The following is a 12,855-nucleotide window of genomic DNA, read 5'->3' as shown; positions in this document are numbered from 1 at the left end:
TATGTTCGATAATCGGTTCAAGGTTGTTCAAAGCATCATTCTATCTATTTAATGCTTCATCTGAGAATAAATTTTCATAAAAATCAGCAACATTCCCTTTATATCCTGAGCATCCTCCTTCCAAACACCTGCTGAATCAAAAAGGCCATGTATTCGATTTCTAGCATGTCGTTTACTGGCCCGCCTGTGGAAATAACTCGTGTTTCGATCCCCATCTTTTATCTCATTCGCCCGAGACCGCAGGTGCCAGAATGATTCCTCCTGTTTCCACAATTCATTCAGCTCAGCAATCACTTCCGCTTCTTTTGCCAAAGTGGAGCCATCTAGAACACCATTATGAAGTTTCATAAATTCAGCCTCACATTTCCGAATATGCCGCACCCCATTTTTGAATTGTACCTTAGCCCACTTTGTCAACCCATCTACACAACGCTCGACTCGGTCAGCAGGGTGGTCCAACTGCGCATTCCATAAGTCATAAACAATGTCTTGACATTCAGGTTCATCCAGTCAATAGGACTCAAATTTGAATGCCTTCTGCTGGTATTGGTCATTGTGAACCATATCCATATCTAAGGAAATAAGAGAGTGATTTGAATGTGTGCGTACATAATGAAGAACATCAATGTTAGGGTAGATAGCAAGCTATTCGGCTGAACCAACAAACTGATCCAAACGTTCCCGAATGCGATTAATCCCAGACCCACGGTGCCAAGTAAACCTCGAACCCCTACACCCAAGATCTTGCAAACCATAATATTCAATTGCCTCTCTGAAGTTCTGCATTGCTGAATTACTACGAGGCATCCCTCCCTCCTTTTCCTCTTGAATCAGGACCTCATTAAAATCTCCACACATGAACAAAGGAAGGGTTGTAGCATCTTTAATATTCCGCATCAAAGACCAAGTTAAGTGCTTCCAATGACTTTCGGGCCAAACCATAAAGCCCAGCAAGTGCCCATTTTCGATTCAACAAAGTGCCTTCCACTTCTCCCAGAATATTATGTGATGAGTTTCTAAGCAACATGAATTTAATATCCTTCCACCAAAGCCCAATACCCCCTGAATTCTCATTACTGCCAATGCAAAACCCTTCTGTAAAACCACACTGTCTCATCACACCTTCTAAATCTCTTTTACTAATTTTTTATTCCATTATGAAAACAATGTTAGGCCTCACTCTCCAAATCCAATCCCGGAGAGCACTAACTATCGGAGCATTACCGATGCCTCGACAGTTCCAACTGTATATTCTCATTGTATTTCACGGGCCTGGTTAGCATCGGCACCCGCTACTTGGACATCCTTCGAGGATGAACTAACAATTTTGGATTTCTTATTTCTTAACCTATTTTGATTATCTCTTCTAGAATCCACCATTTGATCTTGTTTTCTCTTACACAAGACTGATATCACTTCATATTTATGCACAGTATCACTATCCTGCCGAACACTTCTGTTTTTGTTGAAGGCATAATATTCCTCTATCTTATAAAGTTGTTGCAAACTGTCTTCCATAGATTGTAAATCTTCTGTTATTCCTGAACAGAAATTTCAGACCCCTTCCTAGCGACATGTTCAGAAATAAGCTGAGCATATGTCTTAACATTCTTTCCCTGCACTTGTCTGAAGACATCAGTCAAACTTATATCAGTCCCTGTAGTAACTTGAACTCGTGCAATAGAGATAGAATTGTCCAACATTAATTCCTGCACTTGAATATCAGCCGCACCCGATTGTGCGGGTTCATCAAGTGCTTGTTCAGTTGTTCGAGTCTTCTCCAACCGTCATTTTGGGGAACATCAGTAGGCTAAGAAATAGACAGTTCAAAAATTAGTTGTTGCAATCTATTGTGAGCCAAGTCTTTCCCTTATTTTCTTAATCTGGGCTTAGGCTCCATTGATTCCCTCATCCATGGACCATAAGGAAACACATTAGCAGTTGACAGATTTGTAGTCACATAGGGACATGTTTTCATGATATGGCCTAGACGTCCACATCGAAAGCATAGTTGGGAAGCCGTTCATACTTGAATTCTACCCATTTACAATTACCTTCAATAATAATATTCACACCCCTCATGAGTGGTCGCAACACATTAATCGATACTTTTAGGCGTAAGAATCTAGAAATCCCAAGAGCATCAGAATTATCATATGACATATATTTACCCATACGATTCCCAATTAGTCCCGCCATCTCCGAATTTCGCATACCAATCGGTAAATTTGAGGCTTGTACCCACATAGGCGCCTTATCGAAAACAAAATCAGTAGGACAATCAAATCCAGACAGTTCTTTCATCATAATCAACGCATTATCAAAAGTCCAGGATCTACCGTCCTATATGTGATCTTTATCTTGTTTGCTGAAGAATTGGAATAAGTAGAGGCATTCACCCACTTCACGCATAGCAAATCCACAATTTACACTCCATATCTATTTTACGGCAATTTCAAGGGATTGAGACTTACCTGTTTATCAGTTAAATCTTACCAGCGATACACAAGGATTAGCGTTCTCGCTGAACTGGTGAAGCAACAACTCCAATAATTGTTGAATTTTCCGCTTCAGATAAAGGGAAAGCCCCAATTTTTGGTGGTGGAGCAGCCATTGACAAGCACACAATGAAACAGCCCTGCAAAGTAAAAAAAACACCAGAAACTAACCTAAAAGGACTAGTGAATAGTCATAAGCCGATGATTAATACCACTGCAAAATGAAGCAGCCCCGCTAAACCAATCGGACGCTTGATGCCACTTTAAATCGAACTAGGCCAGCAAAAACAATCACACGCCAAATGCAAAACTTACACAAAACTAAAAACCAAAGAACAATCAAATTTCGAAGATTGATGCCACTGTAAAGTGAACCAGTCCCGCAAAATCAATCACACACCAGAAACCACACTAAGAGAACCAAGCACAATCGAATTCCGACAAACACTGCTACTGCCACCAATAAACCACCGCGAATTTCGTCAGAGAACTGTTCCACAATGTCAAGTAACTACTCGTAACCGTTAACCCAAATTAGGTACTCAAGAGCGTTTCCCAGACTAGGAACTTTCGTCAATAATCATAAAAGTATATTTAATCTTAAAATTTTGTCCAACAATGTATATGCGTTTTATTAAAAACTTACCACATCTTCTCCCCTTTTTCCACTTATTAATAATCGTTTTTATATAATAAGTATAGGATTATATCATTCAATGATAATATAGAATAATCTAATAAACAATGAACTTTCTTAATTGCATGAGAAACTCCAAAACTCACTTATTTCGTCGCACTTCACATACATAAAACATCTTAAGACATTTTTAGGACGAAAATTTGATATCTTAGTCTATTAACATAACTCAAATGACAAATTTAGAGTTGTACGTTTTAATTACAAGCAAATATTTTGACGTACTGCATTTCCAAATATTATTTTTCGTAAGAAAAAAAAAACAGTACTCCTCTCAATACTGTAACGGCTCCACAGAGGCACCGTCCACGGCGACCACATCACCGTCACCATCTCCGGTGATCTTATCGAGCGCAAGAACAAGTGCCATAGCGAAGGCGGCGTCGAACCGGGGCTTAACAGAAAGGAGGAAGACGTCTTTTCCGAGCACCACATTGGTGCCGGAGTCAACTTTCCGGCAAATCTTTGCCACCACTGCCTCGCCGGAGGAATCATAGACGGTGCAGCTCCGGTTGGCAAATGAGCCCTCGATGTGGTATTCGTGATCGCCGGGAGGAGTGTACATCTCGACGGTGACTCCTGACCGTCCGATGATGGAGGATCGCCGGACTCCGAAGATGGGCTTTGATGATCCATCTTCCTTAAACTCACCGGCGTAGCCTTCCCATCTCTGGTGTAAACTCCTCCACTGTAATTTCAGTAAATGTAAATCAGCTCATATTCTTTGTAATCTGAAAAAGATAATTTAATATTTTAGATTAATAAATTATGAACAGTTTCTTATATAGTTTTTAATTAAATTTTATACATAAATGAAATTTACACTACCATCATTCCTATTAAAAGTACAGTAAAATTTGAAAAATAATAACTATTGGAATTAAAATGTGAAAATATGAATTATTATATTGAAAATAATATGAAACAAATCGCTAAAAAATATTATTTTTCTTAGCAACTATTAGTTTGAAAGATAAGTAATCAAGTAAACAAAGCTTCAAATGAATGAGAAAGAATGTACCATAGTAATCTACTCAATCCCAAGTTAAGTTAAATGAAGACAATTAATTAGGAATTAAGAATGAATAATGATGAAAGTATACCTTTCGTCGGAGTGAGAAGAGGCAACGGCCACGTGGATCCATTAGAACGAGTTCTTTGTTACCGCCGCATGAGTCGACTCGGAAGGCGAGTCGAGCGTTGGAGTCATAAACGGAAAAACCGTCCCCGGCGAAGAATAAAGAGGTCTTCATGACAGTCAAATTGATCTCTTCTTCATGCTTGATCACTCCCATAATCTTTGATTAAAGAACAGTACTCTATGAAAGATTTAAGATTAGACTAAGATTGAACAACTAATTAGTATATCTGTGTGCTGTGGAGGTTGTGTCATGTAATAAGAGTGTAGTGTGTATATATATATAAGAGCTAGATGGAAGATATATGTATGAAACCCTGTAAAAACGTCATAATCTTCTTTTTACACTATCACTTTTCCTTTCGGTTTCCTTGAAGATGCCATTATTGCCATAATTAATTAATTAAAAGGGGTGCATGGGTGTGACTGGAAAGGTTTGCATGAACTATTTTTTAGTCTGAAATCGAAGTGATTAAGCAGACCATATTGATATACTAGGAAGTATTCACGATGGTGATTTTGTTTTCTAATTTTTAGAGTATTTTATTATATTTAAAAAATTATCACAATATTTTAAGAGATTTACTATTACCATTTCACAATTAGATTTTTTTAGTGATTTTTAGAGACGTAGTCCCAACCAATCAAATTAAAGTTTTTTTCTTTATATTTATATTGTATGAAAACTTACTTTTTTGTGGTCCCTACATGTAAGAGATCTTGTAAGAAAAGAGTTGTTGAAGAGGTTGACTCCTAAATTTATGCAAAATTCTCTTACAATTTTCTGACTTTTAATTTATTTTGAGATTAAGAAAGTGCAAAAATCGCCATTGTGGATGCTCTAAGTGACAAGTGACTTGCCAAGTCAGTTAACAAACTTAATGTGGGTGGTTATAATATACTCCCTCCTTTCTACTTAACTAGAATCTTGTTACCTGTGTTTTACACGAGCCTTATATATGTCAATATTTTAGATTATGTGAGGAGTTTAATTTATATTTGGCGTAGATATAATTCTAATTTATTTCATACAATGTTATATAGGTCTAATATTAATACCATAAATATATTCATGTAGGTCTCAGTCTAATTTTTTTTATATAATTTTAAATAGGTCTAATTATAATATTATAATCATCTATTTATATAATATACTCTCATATTAGATGATTAAGTGATATATATATCTTGTATGATATAATTGCGAATAATTAGACGTTCCAAATATTTGAGACTCAAATATTTCGATGATTGAATTATCTATTGGGCCTATTTTTTTTGTTGGACTTAGGTGGATGACACAAATAAGAATCTATTGATTTTGATTTTGATTATTAGTTTTTTCTAGATTGAGAATTAGATGTGGGTCTTTTAAATAATTAGGGTATAATTAATGTGTATTAGGATCACATTTATCGTTTTTTGTATCCCCTAAGATTATAGTATACTAGGACCTTCGGGCCCGTTTTTCGTATTTTTTGTTTGTTTCCTTTATTTTATCGTGTAGTTTTTTCGATGTTTTTCTTCTTTTCTTTTTTGTGCCCTAGTGGTTTTATTGTTTTATTAATTTTTCTATAAAGAATAATACATTAAAATACTATATGAATATTATTATGCTGGTTTTATTGTAGTTACATTTTTAAGTTTTCAACAACCCTATCTAATTGACCTAATTAAAATGTTTACTATACAACATAATAATACAATTTAAAATACACTTTTAATATTTTAATCTAGTTTTATTTGATCTATATTTCGAATAATCCACCAACCTTATCTAATTTAGGCCATGAAAATGATAATCATTTATTTTTTCTATATATACGAGTGTTTATATTAGTGACCTAACACTAATAATTGTCCCTTTTTTTCATATTCTTAGTGGTGTAATTATTCTCGTTGTGTAAATTAATTTGAGACAAAGGTCACTTATTGTGGTATTTTATAAATTTTTATGTCATTGTACTACATGATATTAGATACCGCAATATATTTGTCTACTAATTCTCATTGTTTTTGTTGAATAAAACTTATGAACATTCCAACAACCCTATGTAATTTAGGCCAATAAAATGATAATCATTTACTTTTTATATGTATAATTTTGTTTATATTATTCAGTCAACGTAATAATTTTTTTCTCTCCATATTATTAGTGATGTAGTTAATCTTGTTGTGTAAATTGATTTGAAACAAAGGTCACTTATTTCGGTCGTCTTTTTATTTTGATATCTTTTAGTTCATGATATTAGATACTATAATATATTTGTCTACTCAATCTAATTCTTTTCCTCAAATAAAACTTAGGAATCCGTTTATTTGAATCTACAATATTACGTTGTACCATGCCGGTTGGTAAGAAAAAACATAGAAAAAAAAACTACACAATAAAATAAAGGAAACAAACAAAAAATACGAAAAAAGAAACAATGGAAGATCCTAGTAAAAAGGCAAAGGGATTTGTATTTTGGTATACTGTGTTCCCTAGTGCAGCATGAGCACGGCCAAGGTAGAGCAATTGAGTCAGTGCCTTGTCCATTTGTGGTTGTGGAGCTCCAGCGCGGTTCATTGTTTCAGACTTGTTCCTTGTTGATACGTTGTAGAGGAAGGAATTGAGGTGGGTATGATCTTGAGTGGTGTGTTTGTAGGGATATATATACACATCCGTGATTTAGTATTGTGGAAGTTGAATAGTTTCTGAAACCCCATGATTGAGATTTTTAATGGTGATTTCCTAAAAGCCATAGTTGAGAACTTAAATAGTTATTTAGGGCATATGGCGTTTAAGTTGACTGAGGATCTCAATGGTTCAATTTATGTAATGTTTTTTAATCGGTTTTCTTTATACTTTAATTGTGATTTATGGTGTAGGATGTTTAAGTTGATTGTGGACTGGAATAATGAAACACATTAAGAAGAATAAGGTTCTTCAATGGGGAAGGAAGGGAACAAAAGAATTTACAAATCTTAAATAATATTTGATGACAAATATAATTTCATATTTATTGATTTGAAATCCCCCTAATTTTTATACATATATTAAGATAAGATAAGATTAAGATTAAGATTTATATTCTTTTACTTTGAGGTCTTACTTATTAGTGTTTTTTAGATTGATTATTAGTCATTAATTGAGTTATTGTGAAAGGACAATTGAAAGTTTAAGCTCAAAGTTTGTAAAATATAGCATCAAAAATATATTATAGAGAAATTCTGGATCATAGAATTTATTCCAACAACTTGAAGGATATTTAAAATTTAAATATTATCTCACAAAGTTGAAAGATATAAAAACATAAATCAAACTTTGGCATATAGTGTTCTTATTTTATCTTGAGAAAAAGGCCAATCAGAAACCCTAATTCGCTCTCTGCCCTAGGCGCCTCCGGCGGCGTTTTCCGGACCAACTACTTGTTGCTCAGGATGGATTCTACCGGCGGTCCCCTGCCAAATTGTTTGTCGTCACTTAAGGCAGGAGTATCCTCTCGAACTCCGGCGCCTTGGAGTCCGCCTACTGCCCTGTCCGTTCGACTCTCTGGGTCCCAGTTCTCCGACCCTTCTCCGTCGTTTTCCTCACGAGATCAGCGTCAAAAGTGTGGACAATAGCTTTGCGTTGTCGCTTGGAGTGTCGGCGGGTCGTCTCACGGTGTTTGTCTAGTGGGGTTTTCGCAGAACTTTCCTGGTTTTTGGGTTCGAGTAGGCTTTGTGTGTGGATCCTGCTGGTGATTGGAATCGTTAGGGCTGCAGGTTTGTAGTGCGACAGTCTTTTGTAGGGGAAACCCTAATTTTCCGTTGCGGTTTAGTTACTTGTCCTCTAAGTTTATGGGGAAGAACAAGCGGAGGGGCGCCAAATCTGCGTCTCCAGTTTCGAAGTCGGCTCTGCAGGTGGGTTCGTCTTCAAAGGTTGCTCCTTTTGTGCCTTCATTGTCGATCACGTCGCCTGTGGTGTTACCTCCGTCGGAAAATCAGGGGTATGTCGCGGCAGAAGATCAGGCGGGTATACTTGCAAATAACGTGTCAGATGATTTATCCGGCAAAGAGACGTACTCTGAATCATTCCCGGCGCTGCCTAACTCTGCGGGCGTTGCTGGTGTTTCTACACAGGAGCCCCGTGTTCCCGCAAGTCCGGTTTCTCTTATGACTGAGACTATTGTTGGCGACCTCTTAGGGTTGCACATTGCTTCGGATACAGTATGATTGTCTTCTGCACCTACGGAGTCTGCTCCGCCTCAGCCGGCTGTTGCGTCTACGTTGCCTGTCCCGGCGAGTGATGCCCCGAATGCTTGGGCTCAGAAATCGAAGAAGATTTTCATGAATTCGGGATTGGGAGGTAAGCTCTCGTTTGTTCCTCCGACTTCGGATCGTGTTGCTATTCATGTTTCTGATGGTTTGACTATTGAGAGAGTCTGGGGATGGTCGTTACTTGGTCAGTATGTTGGTTATAATCCTGGTCATCAGATTTTGCTTGAATTGATGCGTAGCTGGGGTGTGAAGGCTAAGTATAAGGTTGAGGAAGGATGGTTGATCTTCTCATTTAAGTCTGACATGGATAGAGATACGGTGCTACGTGGGGGACCATATTTCATGTTTGGCAGGCCTATCATCTTGAAGACGATCCCTGACAAGTTCATGTTTAATCGACGTGACATTGCTACCATTCCACTATGGTTTCGGATCTTTGGTTAACCAAAGAACTTTTGGACAAGTGATATTCTTAGTCGGATTGCTTCACATGTGGGGAAGCCTTTGTTTGTTGATACTGTCACGGACAGCAGGTTGCGGGGGTCTTATGCTCGATTTCTTGTAGAGGTAAACTTTGCTTCTCCTATTTCTAGAGGAGTGACCTGGGATTATGATGATGGGGAGTCCATTGATGCTACTTTCTTGATTGAAAACGAGCCTAGGTATTGCAAGGGTTGTTTTCATTTTGGTCACTCGGATGAGCTATGTCAGTTTAAGGAGAAGCGGGCTGATGTTGGTATGAAGGGAAAGCGAAAGGAACAAGGTCCGAAGGAAGCTACTTTGGCTGTGCAAAAGGCTCCTGTTTTTGCTCCGGCACCGGTTCACCCTTCTGAGACTACCGATCCTTCTAAGAGTGCTGATGTTGTTCCTGAGAGGAGTCTGGTTGGTGTTCAGACCGAGAGTTCTCCTAGTGACCCAGCTGGGGTTCAGTCTGAGGGTGTGGGGACTATGGTCCAGTCTGAGCTGCCACAGGATATGAGTCAGGTTGATGTCGAATTGGTCCCTACTGTTGAGGGCAAGACTACTGCTGTTGTTGATGTTCATGTATCGGTTGGTGATTTGGCACCTGAGGAGGACCTTCAGTTGAGGGATGTGACTGCTAAGGAGGCGTGTGGACCGTCTGTATCAGGGGAGGAGAGTCGTAGGCTTGATCCCGTCAATGACACAGCGGCACCTACGGACTTGGCTGTTGAGCACTCTGCAGACATCCCACCACCTGCTAGTCCTCATAAGGTGGCTTCTATGGCTTTGAGAGAGTCGAGGTTGTTAGATGTTGATATGACTTCTACTACGTCTGTCGGCAATGGGAAGAGGAATCTTAGATGTCCTAGCAGCGTCCGACAGGAGGTTTCCCAATGAATGCCTTAGCTTGGAATGTGCGAGGGCTTGGCCAAGCGCAGAAACAAAATGGCGTGAAAGAGGTGATTCGTAAGTTCTTTGCTAAGGTATGTAGTATTTTTTAGACTAAGTATGGTAGAGGTGACATTACTGCTCTTGTTAGGCGTATGGTTCCTGGTTGGGAGTTCACTACGAATTTTCACCTAGACCAGCGCGGTCGTATTCTTGTTGTCTGGGATCCTAGCTATGTTGATTTGGAGATTCTAACTATGTCTACTCAACATATTGGGTGTCTTGTTACATGCAAGATTTCTGGTGTTCGATATGGTATTTGCTTTGTGTATGATCTTCATTCTGTTGTTGCCAGGCGGCCACTATGGGGTTATGTTGATCAGCTGTTTGCGGCACATGATGTTCCCTGGCTACTCATGGGAGATTTCAACTGTGTCATGAATACGAACGAGAGATTTCATCGTGAGGCTGTTCGTATGCCTGATTGTAGAGATATGATTGATGCCTGTAGGCGACATGGGCTGACAGATGCTCCTACATCTAGTACTTCACTCTATACCTGGACCAATGGGACTGTCTGGAGCAAGCTTGACAGAGTTTTAGTTCATCCTGGTTGGTTTTCTACTGAGCATTATGTTAGGGTTGAATACCTAGATATTGGTATCCTCTCGGATCACAAGCCTTGTGTAGTTACTCTCAGACGACTTGAGTTTTATGGGCGAATGTACTTCAAGTTCCTTAGCATGTGTGCTGGTCATCCGCGATTTATTGAGGTGGTCTCGAATGGTTGGGTGCATCCTCCTCAGGGCACGTGCCAGTTCAGACTTGCCAAAACTCCTCAAGAGCTTGAAGTACCCTCTGAAGTGCCTGAATAAGGCTGAGTTTAGTCACATCTCCTCTCGTGCTGTTGCGGCAATTTCTGTATTTGATGTTGCTTTAGAGGATCTCAAACAGGGTCTGGATGTTCCGGAATTGATTCAGGCTGCTTCTGATGCACGTGTGGCTGCTTCTCGGCTCTCTGCCGCTGAAGCAAGTTTTCTTGGGCAGCAGGCGAAAGCCAGATATGTTCTTCAGAGTGATCAGTGTACGAGGTACTTTCATAGCCTGGTGAAGGCTAATGCTCGGAAGAGATACATTGCTTCAATGATTGACAGGTTTGGTATGCCTACTATTTTTGCGGTTGCGGTAGAGTTCCTTGATTTTTATCAGGGGTTATTTGGGACTAATGTGCCAGTTCAGCTGCATGCTCCGTCTGCGGTTTCCCTTGGTCCTCGGCTGTCTGCTGAAGCGAGTGATTCCTTGGGTGTTGAGGTCTCAGTTGATGAGATTAGAGCTGCTCTTTGGTCTATTGGTGATGAGAAGGCCCCGGGCCCTGATGGGTTCAATGCGAGGTTCTTCAAGGCCTCGTGGAAGATGACTGGGCCAGATGTGTGTGCAGCTGTGAAGGAGTTCTTTGTCAGTGGGTGACTTCTAAAACATCACAATCACACTGTTATTTCTCTTGTTCCAAAGGTGGATTCCCCATCCAGAGTTAAGCACTACCGACCGATTGCGTGCTGCAGCATTGTCTACAAGCTGATCTCGAAGATCATGACTGCTTGGCTTGCTAGAGTTCTTGGTACTCTTGTTGACCCGGCCCAAAGCGCTTTTGTGGAGGGGCGGCTGATGAGTGAGAATATCTTTCTCGTCCAAAAACTGCTGAGGAGATACTCAGTCACTAAGGATACCAGACGATGTTTCCTGAATGTAGACATTGCCAAGGCATATGATACTGTGTCTTGGGATTTCCTTCGGTTCACTTTGTGTCATCTGGGTTTGCCTGCTCGGCTTTGTGCATGGGTTATGGAGTGTGTCACTACTGCTACTTATTCGATCAAGGTCAACCGTGGTCTTCATGGATTTTCCCTGGTCGACGAGGATTACGGCAGCGCGATCCTCTCTCTCCTCTGTTATTTGTGTTGTGTATGGAGATGTTCAGTAGATTGACGCGCATGGATACTGTCGTTCCAGAGTTTGGTTACCATCAGCACTGCGCAGGTATTGAGCTCACTCATTTTGATCTTTGCTAATGATGTCGTTTTGTTCTGTCGGGGGGATGTTCCTTCTGTTTCCATCCTCAATGACTGTCTCAGGAAGTTTGGGGGTATGTCTGGCTTACGGGTCAGTGCGGCAAAGTCCTCTATGGTTTTGTCTTTGGTGCCAGATGATGAAGTGGGTACTTTACGTGCTATCACAGGTTTTCGCGAGGGTACGTTTCCTTTTAGGTACCTTGGGATCACGATCAGTCCGCACAACCTTCGGGTTATGGACTATAAGCCGCTTCTGGACAGGATCAGTGGGTATCTTAGTGCTTAGGCGAGGAGGAGTTTGTTCTTTGTTGGTCGTCGTGAGCTTTTGACTTCTGTGATTCAGGGGGTTGAGGGTTTCTGGTTGTCTATTCTTCATATGCCTGCAGGAGTTCTTTCTTGCGCTGATCACCCTTTGCAGGAATTTTCTGTGGCGTTGGCCGCGAGTTAGTTGGAGTAGTGTCTGCTGTCTGAGACAGGAGAGGGGTCTGGGCCTGTGGGATTTGGCTGTCTAGAACAGCTGCTTCCTCCTAAAGCATTATTATCATATTTCTGAGGGGCAGGAGAGGGGTCGTGGCCGATGAGTTCTGAGGTCGTACACTCACAATAAGGATTGGACGAAGGAAGGAGCTTATTAATCTAAATGGTATTTAATGGATGAGAGGCAAGCAAAAGGTTCCCCGTTGTAACCGTGACTTTACTTACAACGGTATCTTGATGAGGGGGGCAATAAGGTTGCTCAATTAATTAGTAAGTTGGAAGGTCATAAGTCATAACTCATAAGTTATGGTATGTGAAGCATAAATTTGGATTGGGATAAATAAAAACTATATTATTATTATTAAAATTAGATAAATAAGAATG

The 12,855-nt window shown here is 39.8% G+C and overlaps 1 protein-coding gene across 1 annotated transcript; it reads right to left on the bottom strand.

The window, feature by feature from the left end:
• Positions 1-2,309: 2,309 nt before the first annotated feature.
• LOC141249523 (uncharacterized) lies at positions 2,310-6,680 on the bottom strand. Its single transcript, XM_073669663.1, has 8 exons — positions 6,608-6,680; positions 6,106-6,110; positions 4,299-4,493; positions 3,491-3,883; positions 3,282-3,351; positions 3,145-3,166; positions 2,497-2,638; positions 2,310-2,402 (listed from the first exon to the last, which is right to left on the bottom strand). Exons 1-8 carry the CDS (start codon positions 6,678-6,680, stop codon positions 2,310-2,312), a joined length of 993 nt encoding a protein of 330 aa, XP_073525764.1.
• Between the last annotated feature and the right edge of the window lie 6,175 nt (positions 6,681-12,855).

This window comes from Phyllobates terribilis, unplaced genomic scaffold, assembly GCF_046119375.1.
Source record: "Phyllobates terribilis strain yellow unplaced genomic scaffold, ASM4611937v1 Scaffold_4718__1_contigs__length_57927, whole genome shotgun sequence".
In the NCBI taxonomy this organism is placed as follows: domain Eukaryota; kingdom Metazoa; phylum Chordata; class Amphibia; order Anura; family Dendrobatidae; genus Phyllobates; species Phyllobates terribilis.
Note: the sequence above shows the minus strand (reverse complement) of the source record. Positions and strands in the feature narration are given on the sequence as shown.